The 22,160-nt window shown below is 48.0% G+C and overlaps 2 protein-coding genes across 3 annotated transcripts in view; one reads left to right on the forward strand and one right to left on the reverse strand.

The window, feature by feature from the left end:
- The window catches only part of SFTPB (surfactant protein B), a 106,807-nt gene extending 91,479 nt beyond the window's left edge, over window positions 1-15,328 (forward strand). The window contains exons 10-11 of the mRNA XM_069214350.1: window positions 14,613-14,720; window positions 15,124-15,328. Coding sequence (XP_069070451.1) covers window positions 14,613-14,720; window positions 15,124-15,159 — 144 coding nt within the window. The 3' untranslated portion in view covers window positions 15,160-15,328. The remainder of the gene's footprint in view (window positions 1-14,612; window positions 14,721-15,123) is intronic.
- Window positions 15,329-16,077: 749 nt separating this feature from the next.
- The window catches only part of USP39 (ubiquitin specific peptidase 39), a 108,739-nt gene continuing 102,656 nt past the window's right edge, over window positions 16,078-22,160 (reverse strand). For both annotated transcript variants that reach the window (XM_069214348.1, XM_069214349.1), the window contains 3 exons: window positions 18,107-18,242; window positions 17,202-17,288; window positions 16,078-17,017 (listed from right to left, as the gene is read on the reverse strand). In XM_069214348.1, coding sequence (XP_069070449.1) covers window positions 16,970-17,017; window positions 17,202-17,288; window positions 18,107-18,242 — 271 coding nt within the window. In that variant the 3' untranslated portion in view covers window positions 16,078-16,969. The remainder of the gene's footprint in view (window positions 17,018-17,201; window positions 17,289-18,106; window positions 18,243-22,160) is intronic.

Raw genomic sequence — 22,160 nt, forward strand, 5'->3', positions numbered from 1 at the left:
CCTATCTGGCACTTTGAAGCCTTGATAGTGAGGCCTGCCTTTTGCAGAGCCTCCAAAACTTTCCATAGGTGGACCAGGTGATCATCCCAGCTGGAGCTAAAGACAGCTATATCATCCAAATATGCTGCACTGAAAGCTTCCAGCCCTTGCAGGACTGTGTTCACCAACCTCTGAAAAGTGGCAGGTGCATTTTTCAAACCAAAAGGCATTACAGTAAACTGGTAATGTCCTCCAATGGTAGAAAATGCAGTCTTAGGTTTAGCATCTTCTGACAATTTGATCTGCCAATACCCTGCAGTCAAATCAAAAGTGCTTAGATACTTGGCAGATGCCAGTGTATCTATAAGCTCATCTGCCCTGGGTATAGGGTGAGCATCAGTTTTGGTTACCAAGTTGAGACCTCTATAGTCTACACAAAACCTCATTTCCTTCTTTCCATCTTTAGAATTGGGTTTTGGTACCAGTACCACAGGAGAAGCCCATGGACTGTCAGAGTGCTCAACCACTCCTAGTTCCAACATTTTCATAACTTCTTGCTTTATGCAGTCCCTGACATGGTCAGGCTGCCTATAGATCTTACTTTTGACAGGTAAACTGTCTCCAGTATCTATAGTGTGCTCACACCAAGAAGTGGTGCCTGGCACAATGGAGAAGAGTTCTGAAAATTGTCCTAGGAGATTTATGCAATTATCTTTCTGCTCAGCAGTAAGACAATCAGCCAAAACTACACCTTCCACAAGAGCATCTTGTTCTGTGGAAGAGAAGAGATCAGGTAGAGGATCACTGTCTTCTTCCTGTCCCTCATCTGTTGCCATGAGCAGGGTGAGATCAGCCCTGTCATAGTAGGGTTTCAGGCGGTTGACATGGAGCACCCTAAGGGGACTCCTGGCAGTGCCTAAGTCAACCAAGTAGGTGACTTCACCCTTCTTTTCAACAATTGTGTGGGGACCACTCCATTTATCTTGGAGTGCTCTTGGGGCCACAGGCTCCAAGACCCATACTTTCTGCCCTGGTTGGTACTGAACCAAAACAGCCTTCTGATCATGCCATTGCTTCTGGAGCTCTTGGCTGGCCTGAAGGTTTTTACTGGCCTTTTTCATGTACTCAGCCATCCTTGATCTTAGGCCAAGTACATAATCCACAATATCCTGCTTAGGAGCTTTTAAAGGTTGTTCCCAACCCTCCTTTACAAGTGTGAGTGGACCCCTAACAGGGTGTCCAAAAAGAAGTTCAAAGGGGCTGAAGCCCACTCCTTTCTGGGGTACCTCCCTGTAGGCAAAAAGGAGGCATGGTAGAAGGATATCCCATCTCCTGCGGAGTTTTTCAGGGAGTCCCATAATCATGCCTTTGAGAGTTTTATTAAATCTCTCCACCAGTCCATTTGTTTGTGGATGATAGGGTGTTGTGAACTTGTAAGTTACACCACACTCCTTCCACATGGCCTTTAAGTATGCAGACATGAAATTGCTTCCTCTGTCTGATACTACTTCCTTTGGGAAGCCCACCCTGGAAAATATTCCCAGGAGGGCCTTTGCCACTGCAGGAGCTGTAGTGGTCCTTAAAGGAATAGCTTCAGGATATCTTGTGGCATGGTCCACTACCACTAAGATAAACCTATTGCCTGAAGCAGTAGGAGGGTCAAGGGGGCCAACTATGTCAACCCCTACCCTTTCAAAGGGAACCCCAACCACAGGCAGTGGGATAAGGGGTGCCTTTGGAGTGCCACCTGTCTTGCCACTGGCTTGACAGGTTTCACAGGACTTACAAAATTCCTTGTGTCCTCAGACATCCTAGGCCAATGAAACAATGGTACCAATCTGTCCCAAGTTTTCATTTGACCCAGGTGCCCAGCTAAGGGAATGTCATGTGCCAGTGTTAGGAGGAACTTTCTGTACTCCTGAGGAATCACTAATCTCCTGGCAGCTCCAGGTTTAGGATCCCTATGCTCAGTGTACAAGAGGTTGTCCTCCCAGTAAACTCTGTGAGAGTCACTGACATCCCCATTAGCTTGTTTGACAGCTTGCTGTCTGAGACCCTCTAATGTGGGACAGGTTTGCTGTGCCACACTCAGCTCCTCCCTGGCAGGCCCCCCTTCACCCAAAAGCTCAGCAGTGTCTGCTTCCAGCTCCTCTGGTGTAGGTTCTGCACAGGGAGGGAATTCTTCTTCCTCAGAAGTAGAATCCACTGTAGAGGGAGGGATAGTAGGAAGTGGTTTGCTTCTACTAGCCCTAGTTTTAGGGAGCACTTGGTCCATTGTTCCAGGATCCAAGCTTCCCTGTCCTTTTTGCTTTTTGGCCTGAGCCCTTGTCAAAGCAAAAATATGCCCTGGAATGCCCAGCATTGCTGCATGGGCCTCCAACTCCACATCTGACCAAGCTGATGTCTCCAAATCATTCCCTAATAGACAGTCTACAGGTAAATCTGAAGCTACCACAACTTTCTTTGGACCAGTTACCCCCCCCCAGTTGAGATTTACAACAGCCATGGGGTGGCTTTGTGTTATGTTGTGAGCATCGGTTACTTGGTACTGGTGTCCAAGTATGTGTTGTTCAGGGTGCACCAGTTTCTCAATCACCATTGTGACACTGGCACCTGTGTCCCTGTAGGCATGGACCTCAACACCATTTATTAGGGTTAGTTGCTTGTACTTCTCCAAGTTATGGGGGCAAGCAACCAAAGTGGCTAAATCAATAGCCCCTTCAGAGACTAAAGTAGCCTCTGTGGTCTCCCTAATCAGACCAACCCCAACTAAATTACCAAAAGTGAGCCCAGCTACTCCCTTGGATTGGCTATTAGTAGGTTTGCTCCCACCACCACTGCTATTAGTAGGGACACTAGGTGTAGCAGTAGGGGTTGTAGTGGTAGGAGCTGTGGTGCCTTTCTTTGGACAACTGGGATCTGTTGTCCAATGGCCTTTTATTTTACATAAATAGCACCATGGTTTCTTTTCCTTGTTCTGATTAAAGGAGGATTTGGACCCACCACCCCCACCAGAGTGTTTTTGTGGGACTGATGAAGACTCATTTTTAGATTTGTCCCCACCCTTGTCAGAAGACTTACCATCCTTCTTTTTGTTGCCATCTTTGTCACCCCCTGTATGAACTTTTCTGTTCACTCTTGTTCTGACCCATTTGTCTGCCTTCTTTCCCAATTCTTGGGGAGAGGTCAGATCAGAGTCCACCAAGTACTGGTGCAACAAATCAGACACACAATTATTAAGAATATGCTCTCTCAGGATTAAGTTATACAGGCTGTCATAATCAGTAACTTTACTGCCATGTAACCACCCCTCCAAGGCCTTCACTGCCTGGTCAATGAAATCAACCCAGTCTTGTGAAGACTCCTTTTTGGTTTCTCTGAACTTTATCCTGTACTGTTCAGTGGTTAAGCCATAACCATCCAGGAGTGCATTCTTAAGAACTTGGAAATTATTAGCATCATTTTCTTTTACAGTAAGGAGCCTATCCCTACCTTTTCCAGTAAATGATAGCCATAGGATAGCAGCCCACTGCTTTTGAGGGACATCCTGTACAGCACAGGCCCTCTCAAGTGCAGCAAACCACTTGTTAATGTCATCCCCCTCCTTATAAGGGGGAACTATCTTGTGCAGATTCCTGGAATCATGCTCTTTTGCAGGATGACTATGGGGAATACTGCTGCTGCCACCATGGGTATCTAAACCCAACTTCTGTCTTTCCCTCTCTATTTCTAAAGACTGTCTATCCAAATCCAGCTGTTGCTTCTTGAGCTTCAGTCTGGTTTGTTCCACTCTCAATCTATTGAGCTCCCTTTCTAACAATCTGTCATCAGGGTGGGTGGGAGGGACATTTCTAGATACAGAGGTATGATGGGAATGAACAGAAGGAGACCTGTCCCTTACAGAGGGCACCCTAACAGCTTGGCTACCAGTATAATGTGAGAGCACACCATTAGTATGGTGTGATTCAACCTCTGTACCAACTATGCTAGACTGTCTAGTAATGGGCAGGCTGAGAATTTTCTTTCCTGAACCTTTTCCTGGGGGAGTCCCTGGATCAGATTGAGAACCATTAGCTACTTTTTCTACAGATTGGGCACTTATGGCCTTATCCTGTACTCTAAGCATATTAATTAACAGTTCTAAGGAAGGATTCTTCCCTACACTCAAACCTCTCTCTATGCAGAGACTCCTTGCTCCTTTCCAGCTAAGGTGATCATATGCAAGTTTGGACAGTTCAACATTTTTTCCTGTGCCAGACATTTTTTAGAGAGAGTTAAAGTGATAGAAAAAGAGAAAAAAGTTTTCAGAACTTTTTGGAAAGACAGAAAAAACTTTTTAAACTTTTAAGAACTTTTTGAAAGTTTTAGAAGTACTTTTCAGCACTTAGAAAAGAGTGAAAAGAGGAAATGCAAAACTTTTTGGCTATGTGTATATACACTGACCTTGTTTTGTATATTTTTCTCTTATGAAAAGTACAATGACAAGAGTGGTAAGTAGTCTCAAGCACTTATCCCACCACTGCACAACCAATGTAGGAGGCTGGACTGGCTTGTAGTGAGTACCAAGGGGTACTTGCACCTTGCACCAGGCCCAGTTATCCCTTATTAGTGTATAGGGTGTCTAGCAGCTTAGGCTGATAGATAATGGTAGCTTAGCAGAGCAGCTTAGGCTGAACTAGGAGACGTGTGAAGCTACTACAGTACCACCTAGTGTCATATGCACAATATCATAAGAAAACACAATACACAGTTATACTAAAAATAAAGGTACTTTATTTTTATGACAATATGCCAAAGTATCTTAGAGTGTACCCTCAGTGAGAGGATAGGAAATATAAACAAGATATATATACACAATAGCAAAAATATGCAGTATAGTCTTAGAAAACAGTGCAAACAATGTATAGTTACAATAGGATGCAATGGGGAAACATAGGGATAGGGGCAACACAAACCATATACTCCAGAAGTGGAATGCGAACCACGAATGGACCCCAAACCTATGTGACCTTGTAGAGGGTCGCTGGGACTATTAGAAAATAATGAGAGTTAGCAAAATAACCCTCCCCAAGACCCTGAAAAGTGAGTGCAAAGTGCACTAAAGTTCCCCTAAGGACAAAATAGTCGTGTTAGAGGGAAAATGCAAGGAAAACACAAATCAGCAATGCAACAACGATGGATTCCTGACTGAGGGTACCTGTGGAACAAGGGGACCAAGTCCAAAAGTCACAAGCAACTCGGAGATGGGCAGATGCCCAAGAAATGCCAGCGGTTGGTGCAAAGAAGCTCTTACTAGGCTGAAGAACTGTGAATACTGCAGGAACGACAAGGGCTAGAGACTTCCCCTTTGGAGGATGGATCCCCCACGCCTTGGAGAGTCGTGCAGAAGTGTTTTCCCGCCGGATGGACGCCAACAAGCCTTGCTACACGCAAATCGTGCGTTTGGCGTTTTTGGACGCTGCTGGGGCCCAGGAGGGACCAGGAGGTCGCAAATTGGACCTGCAGAGAGAGGGGACGTCGAGCAAGACAAAGAGCCCTCACTGAAGCAGGTAGCACCCGGAGAAGTGCCAGAAACAGGCACTACGAGGATGCGTGAAACGGTGCTCGCCGAAGTTGCACAAAGGAGTCCCACGTCGCCGGAGACCAACTTAGAAAGTCGTGCAATGCAGGTTAGAGTGCCGTGGACCCAGGCTTGGCTGTGCACGAAGGATTTCCGCCGGAAGTGCACAGGGGCCGGAGTAGCTTGCAAAGTCGCGGTTCCCAGCAATGCAGCCCAGCGAGGTGAGGCAAGGACTTACCTCCACCAAACTTGGGCTGAAGAGTCACTGGACTGTGGGGGTCACTTGGACGGTGTCGCTGGATTCGAGGGACCTCGCTCGTCGTGCTGAGAGGAGACCCAAGGGACCGGTAATGCAGCTTTTTGGTGCCTGCGGTTGCAGGGGGAAGATTCCGTCGACCCACGGGAGATTTCTTCGGAGCTTCTGGTGCAGAGAGGAGGCAGACTACCCCCACAGCATGCACAAGCAGGAAAATAGTCGAGAAGGCGGCAGGATCAGCGTTACAGAGTTGCAGTAGTCGTCTTTGCTACTATGTTGCAGGTTTGCAGGCTTCCAGCGCGGTCAGCGGTCGATTCCTTATCAGAAGGTGAAGAGGGAGATGCAGAGGAACTCGGCTGAGCTCATGCATTCGTTATCTAAAGTTTCCCCAGAGACAGAGACCCTAAATAGCCAGAAAAGAGGGTTTGGCTACCTAGGAGAGAGGAAAGGCTACTAACACCTGAAGGAGCCTATCACAAGGAGTCTCTGACGTCACCTGGTGGCACTGGCCACTCAGAGCAGTCCAGTGTGCCAGCAGCACCTCTGTTTCCAAGATGGCAGAGGTCTGGAGCACACTGGAGGAGCTCTGGACACCTCCCAGGGGAGGTGCAGGTCAGGGGAGTGGTCACTCCCCTTTCCTTTGTCCAGTTTCGCGCCAGAGCAGGGGCTAAGGGGTCCCTGAACCGGTGTAGACTGGCTTATGCAGAATTGGGCACATCTGTGCCCAACAAAGCATTTCCAGAGGCTGGGGGAGGCTACTCCTCCCCTGCCTTCACACCATTTTCCAAAGGGAGAGGGTGTCACACCCTCTCTCAGAGGAAGTTCTTTGTTCTGCCATCCTGGGCCAGGCCTGGCTGGACCCCAGGAGGGCAGCTGCCTGTCTGAGGGGTTGGCAGCAGCAGCAGCTGCAGAGAAACCCCAGGAAGGGCAGTCTGGCAGTACCAGGGTCTGTGCTACAGACCACTGGGATCATGGAATTGTACCAACAATGCCAGGATGGCATAGAGGGGGCAATTCCATGATCATAGACATGTTACATGGCCATATTCGGAGTTACCATGGTGAAGCTACATATAGGTAGTGACCTATATGTAGTGCACGCGTGTAATGGTGTCCCCGCACTCACAAAGTTCAGTGAATTGGCTCTGAACAATGTGGGGGCACCTTGGCTAGTGCCAGGGTGCCCTCACACTAAGTAACTTTGCACCTAACCTTTACCAGGTAAAGGTTAGACATATAGGTGACTTATAAGTTACTTAAGTGCAGTGTAAAATGGCTGTGAAATAACGTGGACGTTATTTCACTCAGGCTGCAGTGGCAGGCCTGTGTAAGAATTGTCAGAGCTCCCTATGGGTGGCAAAAGAAATGCTGCAGCCCATAGGGATCTCCTGGAACCCCAATACCCTGGGTACCTCAGTACCATATACTAGGGAATTATAAGGGTGTTCCAGTAAGCCAATGTAAATTGGTAAAAATGGTCACTAGCCTGTCAGTGACAATTTGGAAAGAAATGAGAGAGCATAACCACTGAGGTTCTGATTAGCAGAGCCTCAGTGAGACAGTTAGTCACTACACAGGTAACACATTCAGGCACACTTATGAGCACTGGGGCCCTGGGTTACCAGGGTCCCAGTGACACATACAACTAAAACAACATATATACAGTGAAAAATGGGGGTAACATGCCAGGCAAGATGGTACTTTCCTACAAGAAGACAGAGCCTGGAGTTCACTAACTCTGCGGGCAGAAGTAATGGCAACTAAAAAGACAGTATTTATAGTTAAGAGCCGTAGGACAGTTGTGAAGCGGTTAAAACGGGGTACATATAAGGTATGTTAAGACCAGGTTGAGATCCCATTGGGGCATGATGAATGGGATAGGAGGAAAGAGATGTGTGAGGCCTTTAAGAAACCTCCCAACTATGGGAGATTTAAATGAGGAAGGCTGATCTGGTAACCTTAAGAAAGCAGAGAGTTAACCCTTATGAGTGCCCAAGGTGGAACCTGCCGGGCAAGGGAAAGAACAAAGAGAAGAACTTGAGAAAGAGGAGCAGATAGAGGATCGACAGAATTGTCAATGCACCAAGCCACAAATTTCTTCCGACGACAGGTGAATACAGTTTTGGATGAGGGACGCTTGGCTGTCAAGATAACGTCACAGACTTCGGGTGTCAGGTCAAAAGACGTCAACTGTTGCCGTCAATCTCCACGTATGAAGCCGTAGAGTTGACAAGTTCGGGTGTAGGACCCTCCCATGTTGCTGCGACAGAAGATCCTCCCGAAAGGGCAGTCTGATCAGAGGAACTATGGCCATGTTCAAAAGCTCAGGATACCAGACTCTTCGTGCCCAGTCCGGAGCCACCAGTATTACTTGGGCCGGTCTTGCCTGATCTTCTTCAGAACTCTGGGCAGAAGTGGTATAGGCGGAAAGGCGTACAAGAGGTCTGAACTCCACTTGCGACGAAAAGTGTCGCCGAGCAAGTGCAGCCTTGGAAACTCCAACGCGCAAAACAGCTGACATTGAACGTTCTCTACAGAGGTGAACAAGTCTAACCAAAGTTCTCCCCACCGCAGGAAGAGACCTTGTGCCACAACCGGATGGAGACGCCATTCGTGGTCGACCACGCCTCATTGGCTGAGTTCGTCTGCTCTGGCATTCAAGGAGCCTGCCAGGTGTTGAACCACCAGGGAAACGCCCTGATGTTCCAGCCAAGTCCAGAGGCAAAAGGCCTCAACAAAGGGTCCACAACCCCACTCCGCCTTGTTTGTTGCAATACCACATGGCGGTGGTGTTGTCTGTGAACACCTGCACTGCTTTCCCCTTGGAGGAGGGAAGAAATGCTTTCAATGCTAGTCGAATAGCTTGGAGCTCCAGATGATTGATATGGAGCCCGCCTTCCGCTGGTGACCAGATGCCTCTGATCTCTGCCTCTCCCATGTGGCCACCCCATCCCAGGAGTGACACATCTGTCAAAACATTAAGATCTGGTTGTGGAAATGAGAGGGATCTGCCCTTGACCCAATCCTGATTTGTTAACCACCACTGCAGGTCTCTCGCAGTTCCTTCCAAGATCTGGACCTTGTTGGAGAGATTCCCATGATGCTGCGCCCACTGGAACTTCAGGTCCCACTGTAGAGCCCGCATATGCCATCTGGCCTTTTGAACCAGCAGCATGCAGGAGGCTATGAGGCCCAGGAGCCTCAGAGTCATTCTCACCGAAATTCAGGACAGAGACTTAAACGTCAGTATCATAGCCCGAATATCCTGGACTCTCTTTTCGGGAGGATATGCCCAAAACTGCACTGTATCGAGAACAGCTCTGATGAAAGGGAGCGTCTGAGAAGGAGTCAGCTGTGACTTCGGCACATTGATAGTGAACCCCAGCGAATGCAAAAGGTTCGCTGTAGTCTGGAGGTGGGAGACGCCTGTCTGGGGCAAGTTCGCCTCTAACAGCCAATCGTAGAGGTAGGGGAAGACTGGGACCCCTAACCTGCGCAGATGAGCTGCCACCACTACCATCACTTTCATTAACACCTGAGGGAGCACAGTAAACTGAAAGTGCTCGTGACCTACCATGAATTGTAGGTAACATCTGTGGGCCAGCAAGAAGGGAATGTGGAAGTATGAGTCTTGCAAGTCCAATGCTACCATCCAGTCTCCGGGATCCAGGGCAGATAGGACCTGAGCCAATGTCAACATTTTGAACTTCTCCTTTTTGAGGAAGAGATTGAGGGACCAAAGATCTAATATAGGCAGAAGATCTTTGTCCTTTCTCTGAACCACAAAGTAGCGGGAATAGCAACCACGACCTACTTCTGGCAACAGAACCCTCTCTATAGCTCCTTTGGCCAAAAAGGCTTGGACTTCCTCGCGAAGAAGCGCCATATGATCCTCCGATATCCTATTGTAGAAAGGTGGCATGGCTGGAGGAGATGTCTTGAAGGGGAGGGAGTAGCCCCTTCGGACAATTTGTAGGACCCACCTGTCCGAGGTAATGGCTTGCCATTGGGGCAGGTGATAGCGTATCCTGCCACCCACTGGTCCTGATGTACCCACAAACTAGAAAGGCTTGGAGGCTCAAGAGGGGGCAGTGGTGGACTGGGCGACCCACTGGCTCCCTGATCCCCGGGGGTCGTGAGATCCCGCGGCCGCGCAGGGGCTGTAGAGCATGCGCGGGTTGGTGGCCAAGAGGGAAAGGACGTGGTGGGTGCCCTTTCCATAGCCACGAAAGGTGGACTGCTGGGGTCTAGGTGCCGGCGCCAGGCCAAGGGACTGGGCCATGGCTCGGGAATCCTTAAAGCGCTCGAGCACTGAGTCCGCCTTGTCTCTGAAGAGACGTGTGCCATCAAAGGGCATTGTCCATCAAGGATTGCTGGACATCCCCTGAAAAGCCAGATGTTCTGACAAGTGTGGCGTTTCAATGCCACCGTCGATGCAACCTATCCGCCTAAAGGGTCAGTTGTATCCAGTCCACAACGAACCATGAACTTCGCTGCAGCCCTCCCATCTGTTACAGCTTGGGAAAGGACAGACCGGGCCTCCTCCAGGACTGCAGGCATCACTTGCGAGACCATATCCCAGAGAGTATGGGAATGGCGGCCCAAAAGGCATGCAGTGTTCACAGACCGCAGCACTAGACTGATGGAAGAAAACTTCTTCCCCAAATGATCCAGTCTTTTTGATTCCCTATCCGGGGGTGCGGCAGGGAAAGTGCCAGATGAAGAAGAAGAAGCCTGGATCACAAGGCTCTCAGACGTGGGGTGTTAGGTGTTAGGTGAGGAATTTCGGGTCTGACAGAGCAGGCCGATGGCGGCAGGCAATCGTCCTATTCACAGGAGCCCCTGTGCTGGGTCTGGACCAAGTACCTAAAAGGACATCTGTCAGTGCTTAATTAAATGGTAGAAGGGGCTCGGAAGAGGAAGACCCCGGTTGAAGCATGTCGGTTAGGATGTTGGGCCTAACCTCCACAGAAGGTAGCTCGAGGTCCAGGACCTCAGCCACCCTTCTCACCACCATGGAATAAGCAGTACCCTCCTCCGTAGCCACACTAGGAGGAGAGCATACTGGTGTCAGGGCAGGTGTCTAGACCACTGGCATCACCCAAATCTTGCACTCAGTCCATTTAGGAGTCAAGCTGGTATTCTAAAGGGTCCAGCGTCCCCTCCATACTCTTCCCGTATCCATACCCACAAGAATAAGGGTCTGGATCAACCCTGGGCCCAGGAGAGCCCACAGAGATCAGAAAAAGCATCGATCGACGATGTTCTGGGTAGTCGGGTACGAGTATGGGATCGACGTTGATTGTGGGCCCAACCGACATCGGGAGGGTCGGTCTGACCAAATGCTGGGGAAGGTCACCGCGGCACGACCTGTGTCGGAACAGATCCCCGATTGGATTCGGAGGGGCCCTCCGAAGCAGTGGCCGAAGCCAATGGCTTTGAAACCAAGGGAACCCCAACAGACTCACCTGTACGCCGAAGGTGGGTCGGACTGCCCAAAAATGAGGCGCATTGCCTCGTAAAGTTCCTTAAGTTGGGCAGGGGTGGCTTCGGCTTCCGGGAAGGCGGGGAATCGCGTAGCCAACCCAGATGAAGGCTCCGTTGACTGAGGCCTAGAGCGTTGACACTCTTCCCGCGTCGTAGCATCCGATCGACAGGGTGAAGTCGAAGAACGCTTGCCCTTCTTTGGCTTCTTTTTGTGACCCGAATGTCCCGATGACTTGGAGGATGAAGAGTGGTGGTGCCTCCGCGGCCGGTCTCAAGATCTTCGTCTCGAACGGGACCGTGAGCACCGTCGAGGGTCGGGCCGCCATGAGCTTTAGGGACCCCTCCCTCAAAGCTTTCAGGTTCATGGCCCGACACTCTGAGCAAGACTTCGGGTCGTGATCGCGTTCCAGGCACCAAAGACACACGAGGTGCGGATCAGTCACCAACATAATTCGGTGACAGGAGTCGCAGGGCTTGAATCCGGTCTTGCAGGACATCACTTGACACATCCACGAACTCGTCAAAAACTTCGACAAAAGTGTTGACATAGTCAAAAAGGACTGAGGTAGCTCTCTCCGGATCTGTGCGTAGGCGCAGAAAGAAAAGAACCGATGTCAGCGCGCCGGGGGGGCGCCTATATACGACAGCGACATCACAGCGCCAAAGGAGTCGACCAACGCCACCTGATGGCACACAGAGATACTGCTCGAAGAAAAGTCTCCAGATCCAGTCTGACGCTTGGGGAAATTCAAAGGTAAGGAATCTGTAACTAAAAGTCTCTATCAGACACATTATGCATTTTACTTGTCATATAATAAACAGCGGTTAAGTGTCACTCCCTCCATCTACTTCATGACAGTTCTTTTGCGTCATCGTGGGGAAGTGATAGAGGTCACTTATAATGGGTGAGGCTCGTTAAATTAGGCCAACTGCGGTTTGTGGTGTGACAGCGGAAATTGTTTGTAAACCTTGAGGGGTAACGATCGAGTCCAATAAGTCCTCATCTGACGGGAAGAGAAGTGGTCTTGCACCTCTGTCCGTAGAGGTGGTCGCAGCGTCCAAGGTGGCCTCCGCGCCCAAGGTGGCCGCCGCATCCAATGCCGCTTTTCCTTCCTTGATGACTTGTTCAAGGTCCGGGGAGGTGCTTTCAGCCTTCTGAGGGGGTCGAACTCCTCTTTGGTTGGGCTATTTGACACCGTTGAGGGAGGGTCCAGTGTTGAGGCAGTCAGGGGTTGTGCAGGCTGGTGGCACATCCTCTTTATCCAGCCATTCCCAGGCCTCTGTGCGCTCCCGGTGCCCAGTGGTCCGGGGACGCACAGACCAAGGCGGGGGCCTTGTGTTTATGGTGGTCAAGGGTGCTGCAGTCTGTTGTAGTCCTTTGGTGTGGTCCTGGTACTCTTCAATTCCCCCTGATGTTGTGCGCGGTTGTCCCAATCTGAGGTGCGGCCCCCAGGCAACCACACAGACTCGAGCAGGTCCAGGCTGAAGCAGCCCCCAGGTAGGAAGGGTGGGGAGGGGTCCCCTTAGCCCCAACAGGCGATGCCCAGTTTAGAAGCTGTGGTGTGAAAGCACCCACTGGTTGCCGCAGCCCAACCAGAGGCCAGGAGGCAGTCCACCCTCATTCAGCGGGGCACCTTGGGAGTCGTGGCTGCAGTCTGCTGTATGGGCCTGCGCCACGTGTTCGGCCAGTGATAGCGTCTCCTTCTCAGCTGTGGCGTTGCTCCGTGACATTGTCTGTTGGTGGGGCTGGTACTCAGCTCCCTCCCGCTTCCTGTCTCATCTGTTGTGGGGCAAAAAGGAGGCCTCCAGTCAGGGCCAACCTGGTCCCCACGAAGGCAGCCACACCAGCCTGGACAGGGCAAGCCCCAACAATCCGGGAGCGTTGGATAAGTTGTGGAGCTGCTCCTCTGGCCAAAGTGGCCCCCGTCGTCCTCAGGGCATAGTAGGGTGGTGGGTGCGGGTCGATGTCGCCATCTGCTGATGTTTTGGGATCTAGTGCAGGCCGAAGACAAAGTGTTATTGTTCTACATCCACCATGTTAGATAGTTTGCCCATGTCCCACCCAGCTATGTCAGCAGTAAAAAGAGGCATGTCAAAGACTGGCACAGCTAAACGCGTCTTGGCTGCTGCATACAGCCTGAGGCCGAGTTACCTACCATGCTTTACCATTGTGTCGTCATTCTGGGATCCTTGCTAGGATTTTCTGTAGTTGGTATCGTCACATGACCTCTGGGGTCCTAAACGGTGCTGAAGACAATTTATTCTGAAATGTTCTGTCATGATGACTGCCACGTGTCCCTGCCTATGAATAAACATTTCCTTTACAACTAAAGGGTCTTTGTTGGGTTCGCCATTTTTGAAGCATTTAAAAATCTATTGTTGGTCTGTGTAGTCACTTAACACTAGAGATCTACCCTACTTCGTGCTCTGGAAGGATGATAGAGGGGATTCTTTCTCTCACTGGGTCAGCTGACTTGGTGGGTGGTGTAGTCTACCAACTTCGGGGAACTTAAAGGGTGTGGGAGGGAACGGGTTTTCTGATTTGGACTGTGTTGCATTGGCAGGGGGTACTTTAACCCATATATCCCACCAACACCTGGGCATCATTCTACATACCATTTCTGTTAGTGATTCTGATTATTGCATCTGGGCGTCACGTCAGTTGCCTCACTTAGCATGTCGGTCCTGCTTGTATAAGATTACTGATGTGCTCATGGATGAGTCCACTTTTGAATTATCCTTCCAGAAACATGGGTATCACTTTGATACCATTTGTGGTCAGTTTGCCTTGCTTTGTGTTGTCCTGCTAACTGTCTAACCCACGCCTGGTTACCTCTTGCATACCATACTGATTTGGTCTCTGTGACTTGCACCTGGGCCTCCTTCATCCCCCATGAACCAGGGTACCATGTGTACTTCACCAAATATTTGTTTATACCGTGCATCTGGGTACCCTGTGAACTACGGCTGGTATTGACTGTATATAGCGTCTTAGCTAGCTCACCAGCCACAGTATATGTAATTAACCTTTTACTCTTCACTGAGTAGTAATTATTACCCATTATAAGTAGTGTGTCACCTTTAGGTTCACTGACAGTTCTTTCAATTTATGTTAGCAGCAGACCGGCCGATACAAAGTGATCATGAGATTTAGCGAGGACAGGACAGTCCGGCCGATGCCTCTGAAAGACCAGCTGAGCACAGACTGATGGTTGTAAGCCTAGCAGATATTAAAAGTCATGGGTTATCATTCCACTATGGAACAATCATAGTAAATAGTCTGGTTGCGAGTGGGCAAATTGCTGATCCTTTCTGGGCTTCCCTCTACAGGAGATCGGTGACTGTGCCGCAGTGGAACAAGTCCAGGCAGGACCATTAGGCTGTGACCTTGGACCAGCATATTGGTGCCTGAGCATGGCCAATGCCATCGAGTGTAAGGTAAGAACCAGCATGGCAAGAAAAGGAAGCTTCTACAGAACTGCTACCCGTAGGGGAATAGGAGTGGCTGAAGATCTGCAGGCGAGGTGGAGCCTGCAGTCTAGGAGAAACAGTACTTCTGGAGGAGACTGTGTGCCTGGAAGACAGGCAGAGACTTCCCGTGAAAATATGCACTTGGTGCAGTTGGTGTACGTGTACACATGAAAGGATGTCTGTGGGCCTTTAGAGCTTGTCCGCCATGGGGGCAGAGAGGTACCAGGGAGGCATAGTCTGTGGGCCTAGCCAGGATGGGCGGTGTCTCTGGGTGGGGGGACCTTCTGGAAAATGCTCAACTCTTCCCGATTGCTCAACTTGCTCGATCCATCTCTTTAGAAGTCCCTCAACCATTTTTGTCGCATTTCAGGCTGTGAACTACTGCAAGTTTAAGGTGTGGGGGTAACAGCGCTCACTTCCTTGGTGGATGAAGAAGAACGAGAGAGCCCCTTCAAGCACCTAGATCAGAAGACTGAAAATCTACACTGCTGGAATGATCCACTTCTATCTGCAACAGAATTGCAACCTAATCACTTGTCATGAAATTCGTAAGCGTTTTTGCCTGGTCAGGGCTTTGAGAAACTGTTTAAAAATAAACGCAGACCTGCTGCAGGTGCCAGTGAACAAACAACAACAAAAAATCTGAATAGTTCCTAAATATGTTTTTTAACACTATAAATAATCAAATTTTAAATTAACAGTACACCAGTAAACCCAGATTATTAGGGAATTGGAATATTCTGCTTTAAAATTGGAAAAACTGAGCGAACTGAAAATGCTTTTTTTGTCTTTCATTATACAATATTCACGAACTCTCCTCTCCACCTTCAAATGATTCTGTTATTCTCATATAGATCCTTCTGCCATAAGCGGCCCACTTTGCATTATGTGATAAACACGCTTGGAAACATTCTTTTTTCAACCATCCTCGAGAAGCAAAAGCGTAGGAAAGCTTATCAGACAATTTCATCTGTCATCTAGCCTTTTAAAAATACAAAAATAAAAATACATTTGCTTATAACCAACACTCATCTGTGCCCTCACTTAGATTTTATAAGTTGGTAACAGTTTTACGGAAATCATACGTGCTGCAGACATGAACTTCACACAGTAACAGGAATACCAACTAGCATTTTTTAACGTTAGGTTATCATGGGCATTTTAAAGTAGTCAGAGGGGTACACACACACCTGGAGACAGGTGACAAGTATCAGGCACCAATCCCAAAATCACCCACTCAAGGATCTCTTCAACTCAAACACACAACACCCTGTCATATTCAAATAAAGATTTTACAAAAAGTTAAAACACCACAGATAATACATTTTTAAAATGTACGTAACAGTAAAAAATATTTACTATTTTCCCAACAAGCATCTCCTGTTAATATTCAAAGTCAGCTGTTACTTGTGAATCTCACACTGCGGTTAGTGCCAGGAAAAAGTGGGAACATTCAGACACAAATGATAAATTGGTTAAGGGAAGTGGAGAGTTCCTCTTACTCTCCCTGTCTGTGCAGCAAAGAATGCTTCTTTCAGGCTTCCTTTGAAACCTGATAAATGCCAAGTCTGACTAAAAGACAACTGAATGACTAGGGAGAGCTCAACATGGTGGGACGTCAAATACAATTTGACAAAACGAGTGTGTGAGGCGGCAAAGCAGTCTGTTGGCAGAAATGTAGGCTCACACTTGCTGCAGAACTGTATTAGAAGAAAGGATCACCTTGGTTTTTAAGTGAGGCCTTACTGTTCGTACGCAGAAATCTCATCTTGATGACAGAAGTAGTATTTCCAAGTGTTGTAGATTGCACTTTTCAAAAATATTCAACCAGGTGGGGCTGTGAAATCTCAACTCGATAGTACGGCCTGGAATTTTATGTAGGCCAATGTTCCTGGTGTGCCAGAGTGCAATTTCGTGATGAGGAAAAATCTAAGCCTGAGATTAAACAGAATCTTGAAACATTGCTAGGAACAAGGTGGTCACTGTAGAGAGAAAGAGCTCTGTTCCTGGACTTCGGAGAGGATGAGGAACACACCATTTGTGGCATGTCCTGTGTGGCTTTATTCTCCATCAACCATATTCCACACTGTTGACCATCGAAGGCTTTAGGTAGGAGAAGAATATACCGTTTGGGTTGTAGCAAAAGCTAACCAAACGAGACTCGAACCCAGCAGAGGGCCTTTGAGAGGATTGTCTCATCAAATCAATGGTTGTGATCATGCCCCTTGCTGGTTGGTTTCATTATCTTCTCGTCTCTTCCAGATCTGGAAAGTAAAAATAAAATTTACAATTTTTTTTTATAAATTTGAAGTGGGCTGCAAGGGAGTGCATAAAACATTTTTTTTTTTTTTAACTTGTCATGAAAAACCAGCTCAAGTATTTGGGAGAAGGATGGGGGAGAGAAACAAGTATACAAGTAGTAGAACATCCATCTGTCTCCGGCGTTACCTGTATGTATGCTTCTGACAGTGTGATCATCTGCGGTAGGATGTCAGTCACCTGCAGGTCCTGAAGTTCGTACCACTTGCCTGTCCCCTAAAAAGAGAGCACAGACAGGAGAGGCTGAAATCATTAGCGTACCACCGAATAAGCTGCAAGGGAGTGGAGTTGTGGTAAGAGGTAGCAGTAAACAAATTCAGGGCAAGTGTTTCCCATCTGGATTACAGGGCAATGAGCAGCACTGAAGGCCAAGGCAAAGTTGTTAAAATAATAAATACAAATGTACAGGATGTGGCAAAGGAACACTTATGACAATGCAAGCATTTTAGCCAATACTGATCTGCAGAGATTACAGCAATGGATGAGAGGAGAGTATTCCATACTAATCAATGGTGCCTTTCTGGGAAAATCACCTATAGTGCTGGGGGAGCTCTACTTGTTTGATAACTCGGTCACTGAACTCTCAGCAGGGGTAACCTTTTTGGGTGTAGGTGTTTGGTTTGCAAAACTCCTCAACAATGGCGTCTCAAAACATGTCTGTTCAGAAGGTATTGTGTAGGCAAGTATCATTGTGCAGTCAAGTATCATGAGCCAACACTATTACCATTAAGACACCAGGCAATGACAAAGTACAAGCATCATGGCCATTAAGTCAGCTGGGCTACACATTTATCTTCTTTGGCAGCAATGGCAGTATCTTTCACACTTGAACCAATAATTTACCCCTCAATTTTCAATGTTCTGCACAAATAGCCACTTCTCGGAGCCAAATCACAGGCGCAGAACATGCAGTAGAGAACTTATCTTGCAGTGTCTTAATGCAAAGACAGATGTATTGAAAAAGGCCATTCTGACTCTGAAGACATAACTAAGACATGAACCGGCAGCTTCCCAAGCTCAAGGCAAATACATACGTGATGCAGCACATGTATGCGGTAGGCTCCCTCATTTGGTTTTCCATCGTGCACTATGTTGGCGATCAGATCGTATGTGGTGTGCTTGTGCAAAGTCTGTGCCTCCTCTGACAGGTACTCTCGCAGATCCACATTCCTACAGCAGAAACAATAGGTAAGGAAGACATTAATAAGGCATGAGAGGACAACCAGACTGGTGGATGAAGCAGACCAACTGAGCTGAACCCTTTATATTTCCTCTAATAGAAGACACAACCTTGCCTCAAGGGCACTTTCGAGCAGAGTCACAGACAACTCCCTTGGCCGCCCCAGGACTATGGTTATACAGTGACATGTGAGAAATTCTGACACTTTGTGGCTTAAGGTCACAAAAGGAAAATATGTCAAGTGCAAATAGTTCCCTACTCAGGAAAACGAAGGCAGGCGTGAGGTGTACAAATTTAACAGCAGAAGCACACAAGTTTGAAAACGAAGCTCACAGTTAAATGGGAGGGCTGCGGGGTGATACTTGTGGACGGAGAAGACCGAGCAAGTAATACAAGATGATGAAAGTTAGGACGTATGCGAGTAGTACTTGCGAATGGTACTGCCACTATTTGCAATTTCTACCACAGTATTTACACTAAGAATCTAGCTGTTGATCAAAAAGTTATTTTTTAGTAGACTAAGATTGTCCAATAGCTATTATTTCACCAGCAGGTCCTAGCACTGGTATAAAAACATCTATGTTTGTGTGAAATGTTACTGGGCAAGTAAGGTGAATGGAAAATTATGAATGTTAAATCGTTACTCGAAGCTTTGCGAGTGTGCGCTCTGAAGAAACAAGGACTATGGAAGAAATTCACAAACAAGATTAGCATGAATCCTTTTTTGTTGTAGCTCACCAGTGCAGGTAGGTGAGCTCTAGTGACTTTGCAACATAGATTTCGGCAAACGTAAATCTGACCAAGTACAAATGAGAAATATAACAAGATTTGAAACTGGTTTGATAAATCATGTTTACAGCAGTCAGGTTGAAAAACCAGTCTGCCAAATATTTACTGCTGAGAGTAAATGAACTTCATAACCCCCTCTGTAGACATTAATAAGCACCCTCTTCCCATCAAGTGTATGTAATTTCCTTTCAACCAGTGTGGAAGAAATCTGGAAAAACTCCAGAATGTCACAGTTTGATCAATGTACCTCCTGAATTAAAAAATAGTTTTTTTCATTCTCCATTTTTGCAAAGCTGACAATCTGTGGCACCCCTCACACACAAGAGCTTCATTTTCCATTTGTGACAGCCTTCCCCGTCAAAGTAGAAAGGGAGTGCCAGGACATCAGTTTTTCCCAGAATGTGACTGTCAAAGATGGGCCATGTCAGAGTGTCCGTGTCACAATCTTTTGCTTCTTCAGAGATATTGTGTGTGGGGAGGGTGGGGGACCAAGAGGGGTGAGGGTTAACATTCTCCTGCTAAAACAGGTAATACAAGTGGTACTCTCATCAGGGAGGAAAAGATCAAAAATTCCCTTATGTGAGTGCAGAAAGGATTAACACTCAGAGCTTAAGAACACTGACATGGAGTCTTCATATTCCGACCAGAAACTTATCCATGGGTGCGCCTAGCACCAGTATCATGTGGGCCACTCTTTAGGACACCAGAACAAAAAGCTTATACCTCCTCTCATTTGACAGTGGATATAAATTGAAGAAAGGACAAGTTACTTACCTTCGGTAAAGCCTTATCTGAGGCACCAATTCTAGTTGCAGATTCCTTACCTTAGAATTTCCCCAGGCGTCAGTCTGGATGCGGAGATTTTTCTCAAGCTGTTACCCTGCGCGCTATAATGTGCGGTCAATCAGCTCATCTGTCGGCAGCAGCACCTGACATGACATTGCAGGTCCTATATAGGTGCCACCCTTGCGTGCTGATGTCAGTTTCTTTACATGACTTTCCACGGCAGAAGCGCAGAGCCATGACGAACACTGACCACTGGTGCATCAAAACTAGGGCCGCGAAAGGGAGTCCCTGTCCCTAGAAATCAGTTTGCAGAGTGGGGAGGATGGCTGGGTCGGTAAGGAATCTGCAACTAGATATTGTCTCTACCAGACAACATGTTACCGAAGGTAAGTAACTTGCCCATCTGATAGCAACATCTATTTGCAGATTCCTCACCTTAGAATAGATACCCAAGTATCATCATCCCTGGAGATGGGTCTGCGATCTAAGATCATATTAGAAAGCCCTCCAGGACTAAACTGGCAAAGTGCCCGTCCCTACAGACCTGACTGTCCAGACAGTAGTGTTTGGTAAACGTGTGCAGTGATGCCCACGCTGCTGCCTGACAGTTGTCACGGACTGGAACTCCGCGTGCTAACACAGTGGTTGCCACTATAGCTCGGGTAGAATGAGTGTGCAAACCCTCAGGGGGTTGCTTCTTAGCCAGTGCGTAGCACATTTTAATGCAGACTATGACCCATCTGGAGATGGTTCACTTCTGCACTGCCCAACCTTTCTTTGCACCCACCTAACCAACAGAGCTGATCATCCACCCACTCTTTAGTACGATCAAGGTAGAACGCAAACACTCTTTTTGGGTCCAGGCGGTGGAGTCTCTCCTCTCCCTTAGAAAGATACGGGGGTGCATAAAAAGTAGTCAGGGTGGAAGGGCGTAATCACTTTTGGCAGAAAAGAGGCCTGGGTGCAAAGCACTACTTTGTCATGAAACCTGGAAAGGCAGGGTAGCTTAGATGACAATGCTTGCTGCTCACTCATCCTGCATGGCCACAAGGAAGGCTATTTTCAAGGTGAGAAGCCGGAGAGGACAATTACAGAGAGGCTCGAAAGGAGTGCACAACAGAAATGTCAAAACTAAATTCAAATTCCATTGGGACATAATGAACGGAGATGAGGAAACATACGATTAAGGCCTTTAAGGAACCTATTTACAACAGAAGATTTAAAGGAGGAGGTTTATCAGGCAACCGCAAAAAAGCAGATAAGGCAAACAGATAACCTTTGAGTGTGTCCATAGCAGAGCCCTGGGGGGGCAGAGAGAGGATACACAATGGTCCCGAGAGAGAATAAACAATAGGACCTCAGAGAGAGGAACAGAAAAGGGGTCAACATACTTGTCTGTGCATCATGCCACAATTTATTTCCAACAACAGGCGTATATCATTTTGGTAGAGGGATGCCTGGTTGCCAAGATAACATTACAGCCTTCAGAAAGAAGGTCAAAAGCTGTCAATTGTCACAGCGCAATCTCCACACAAGAAGGCAGAGACTGGGCAGGTTCGGGTTGAGGACCCGCCCCTGCTGCTGCAACAGAAGATCCTCCGAAGGGGCAGTCTGATCAGAGGATCGAGGGCCATGCTCAGGATACCAGACTCTTTGTGCCCAGCCCAGAGTCACAAGGATTACTTGGGCCTGGTTGTTCTTGCTCTTCTCGAGAAATGTGGGCAGAAGTGGTGTGGGTGGAAAGGCGTACAGAAGGCCCGAGTTCTACTCAAGATTAAAGACATCGCCGAGCAATTGCCACCTTGGAAACTCCAACACGCAATACTGCTGTCATTGCATGTTCACCGTGAAGGTGAACAGATCTAACCAAGACTCTCCACACTGGTGAAAGAGACCATGTCTCACCTCCGAATGGAGACGTCATTCTTGATCGACTCAGCATTGTTGGCCGAGTTCATCTGCTCTGGCATTTAGAGAGCCCACCAGGTGTTGAACCACCAGGGAAATGTCTTGTTGTACCATCCACGTGCAGAGGCTCCTGACAATGGGTCCACGACCCTACCCCGCCTTGCTTGTTGCAGTACCACGTGGCAGTGGTGTTGTCCATGAACACTTGCACTACCTTTTTCTTGAAAGATGGGAAGAAATGCTTTAAATGTTAGTCAGATTGCACAGAGCGCCAAAAAGTTGATGTAGAGTCCTGAATCTGCCAGAGACCAGATGCCTCCGATTTCCACCTTTCCCAGATGGCTGCCTCAGCCAAGGAGTGATGCACCTGTCACTACTGTCAGATCTTGTAGGGTAAGGGAGAGGGATCTGCCTCTGACCTAATT

This window comes from Pleurodeles waltl, chromosome 11, assembly GCF_031143425.1.
Source record: "Pleurodeles waltl isolate 20211129_DDA chromosome 11, aPleWal1.hap1.20221129, whole genome shotgun sequence".
NCBI lineage: Eukaryota > Metazoa > Chordata > Amphibia > Caudata > Salamandridae > Pleurodeles > Pleurodeles waltl.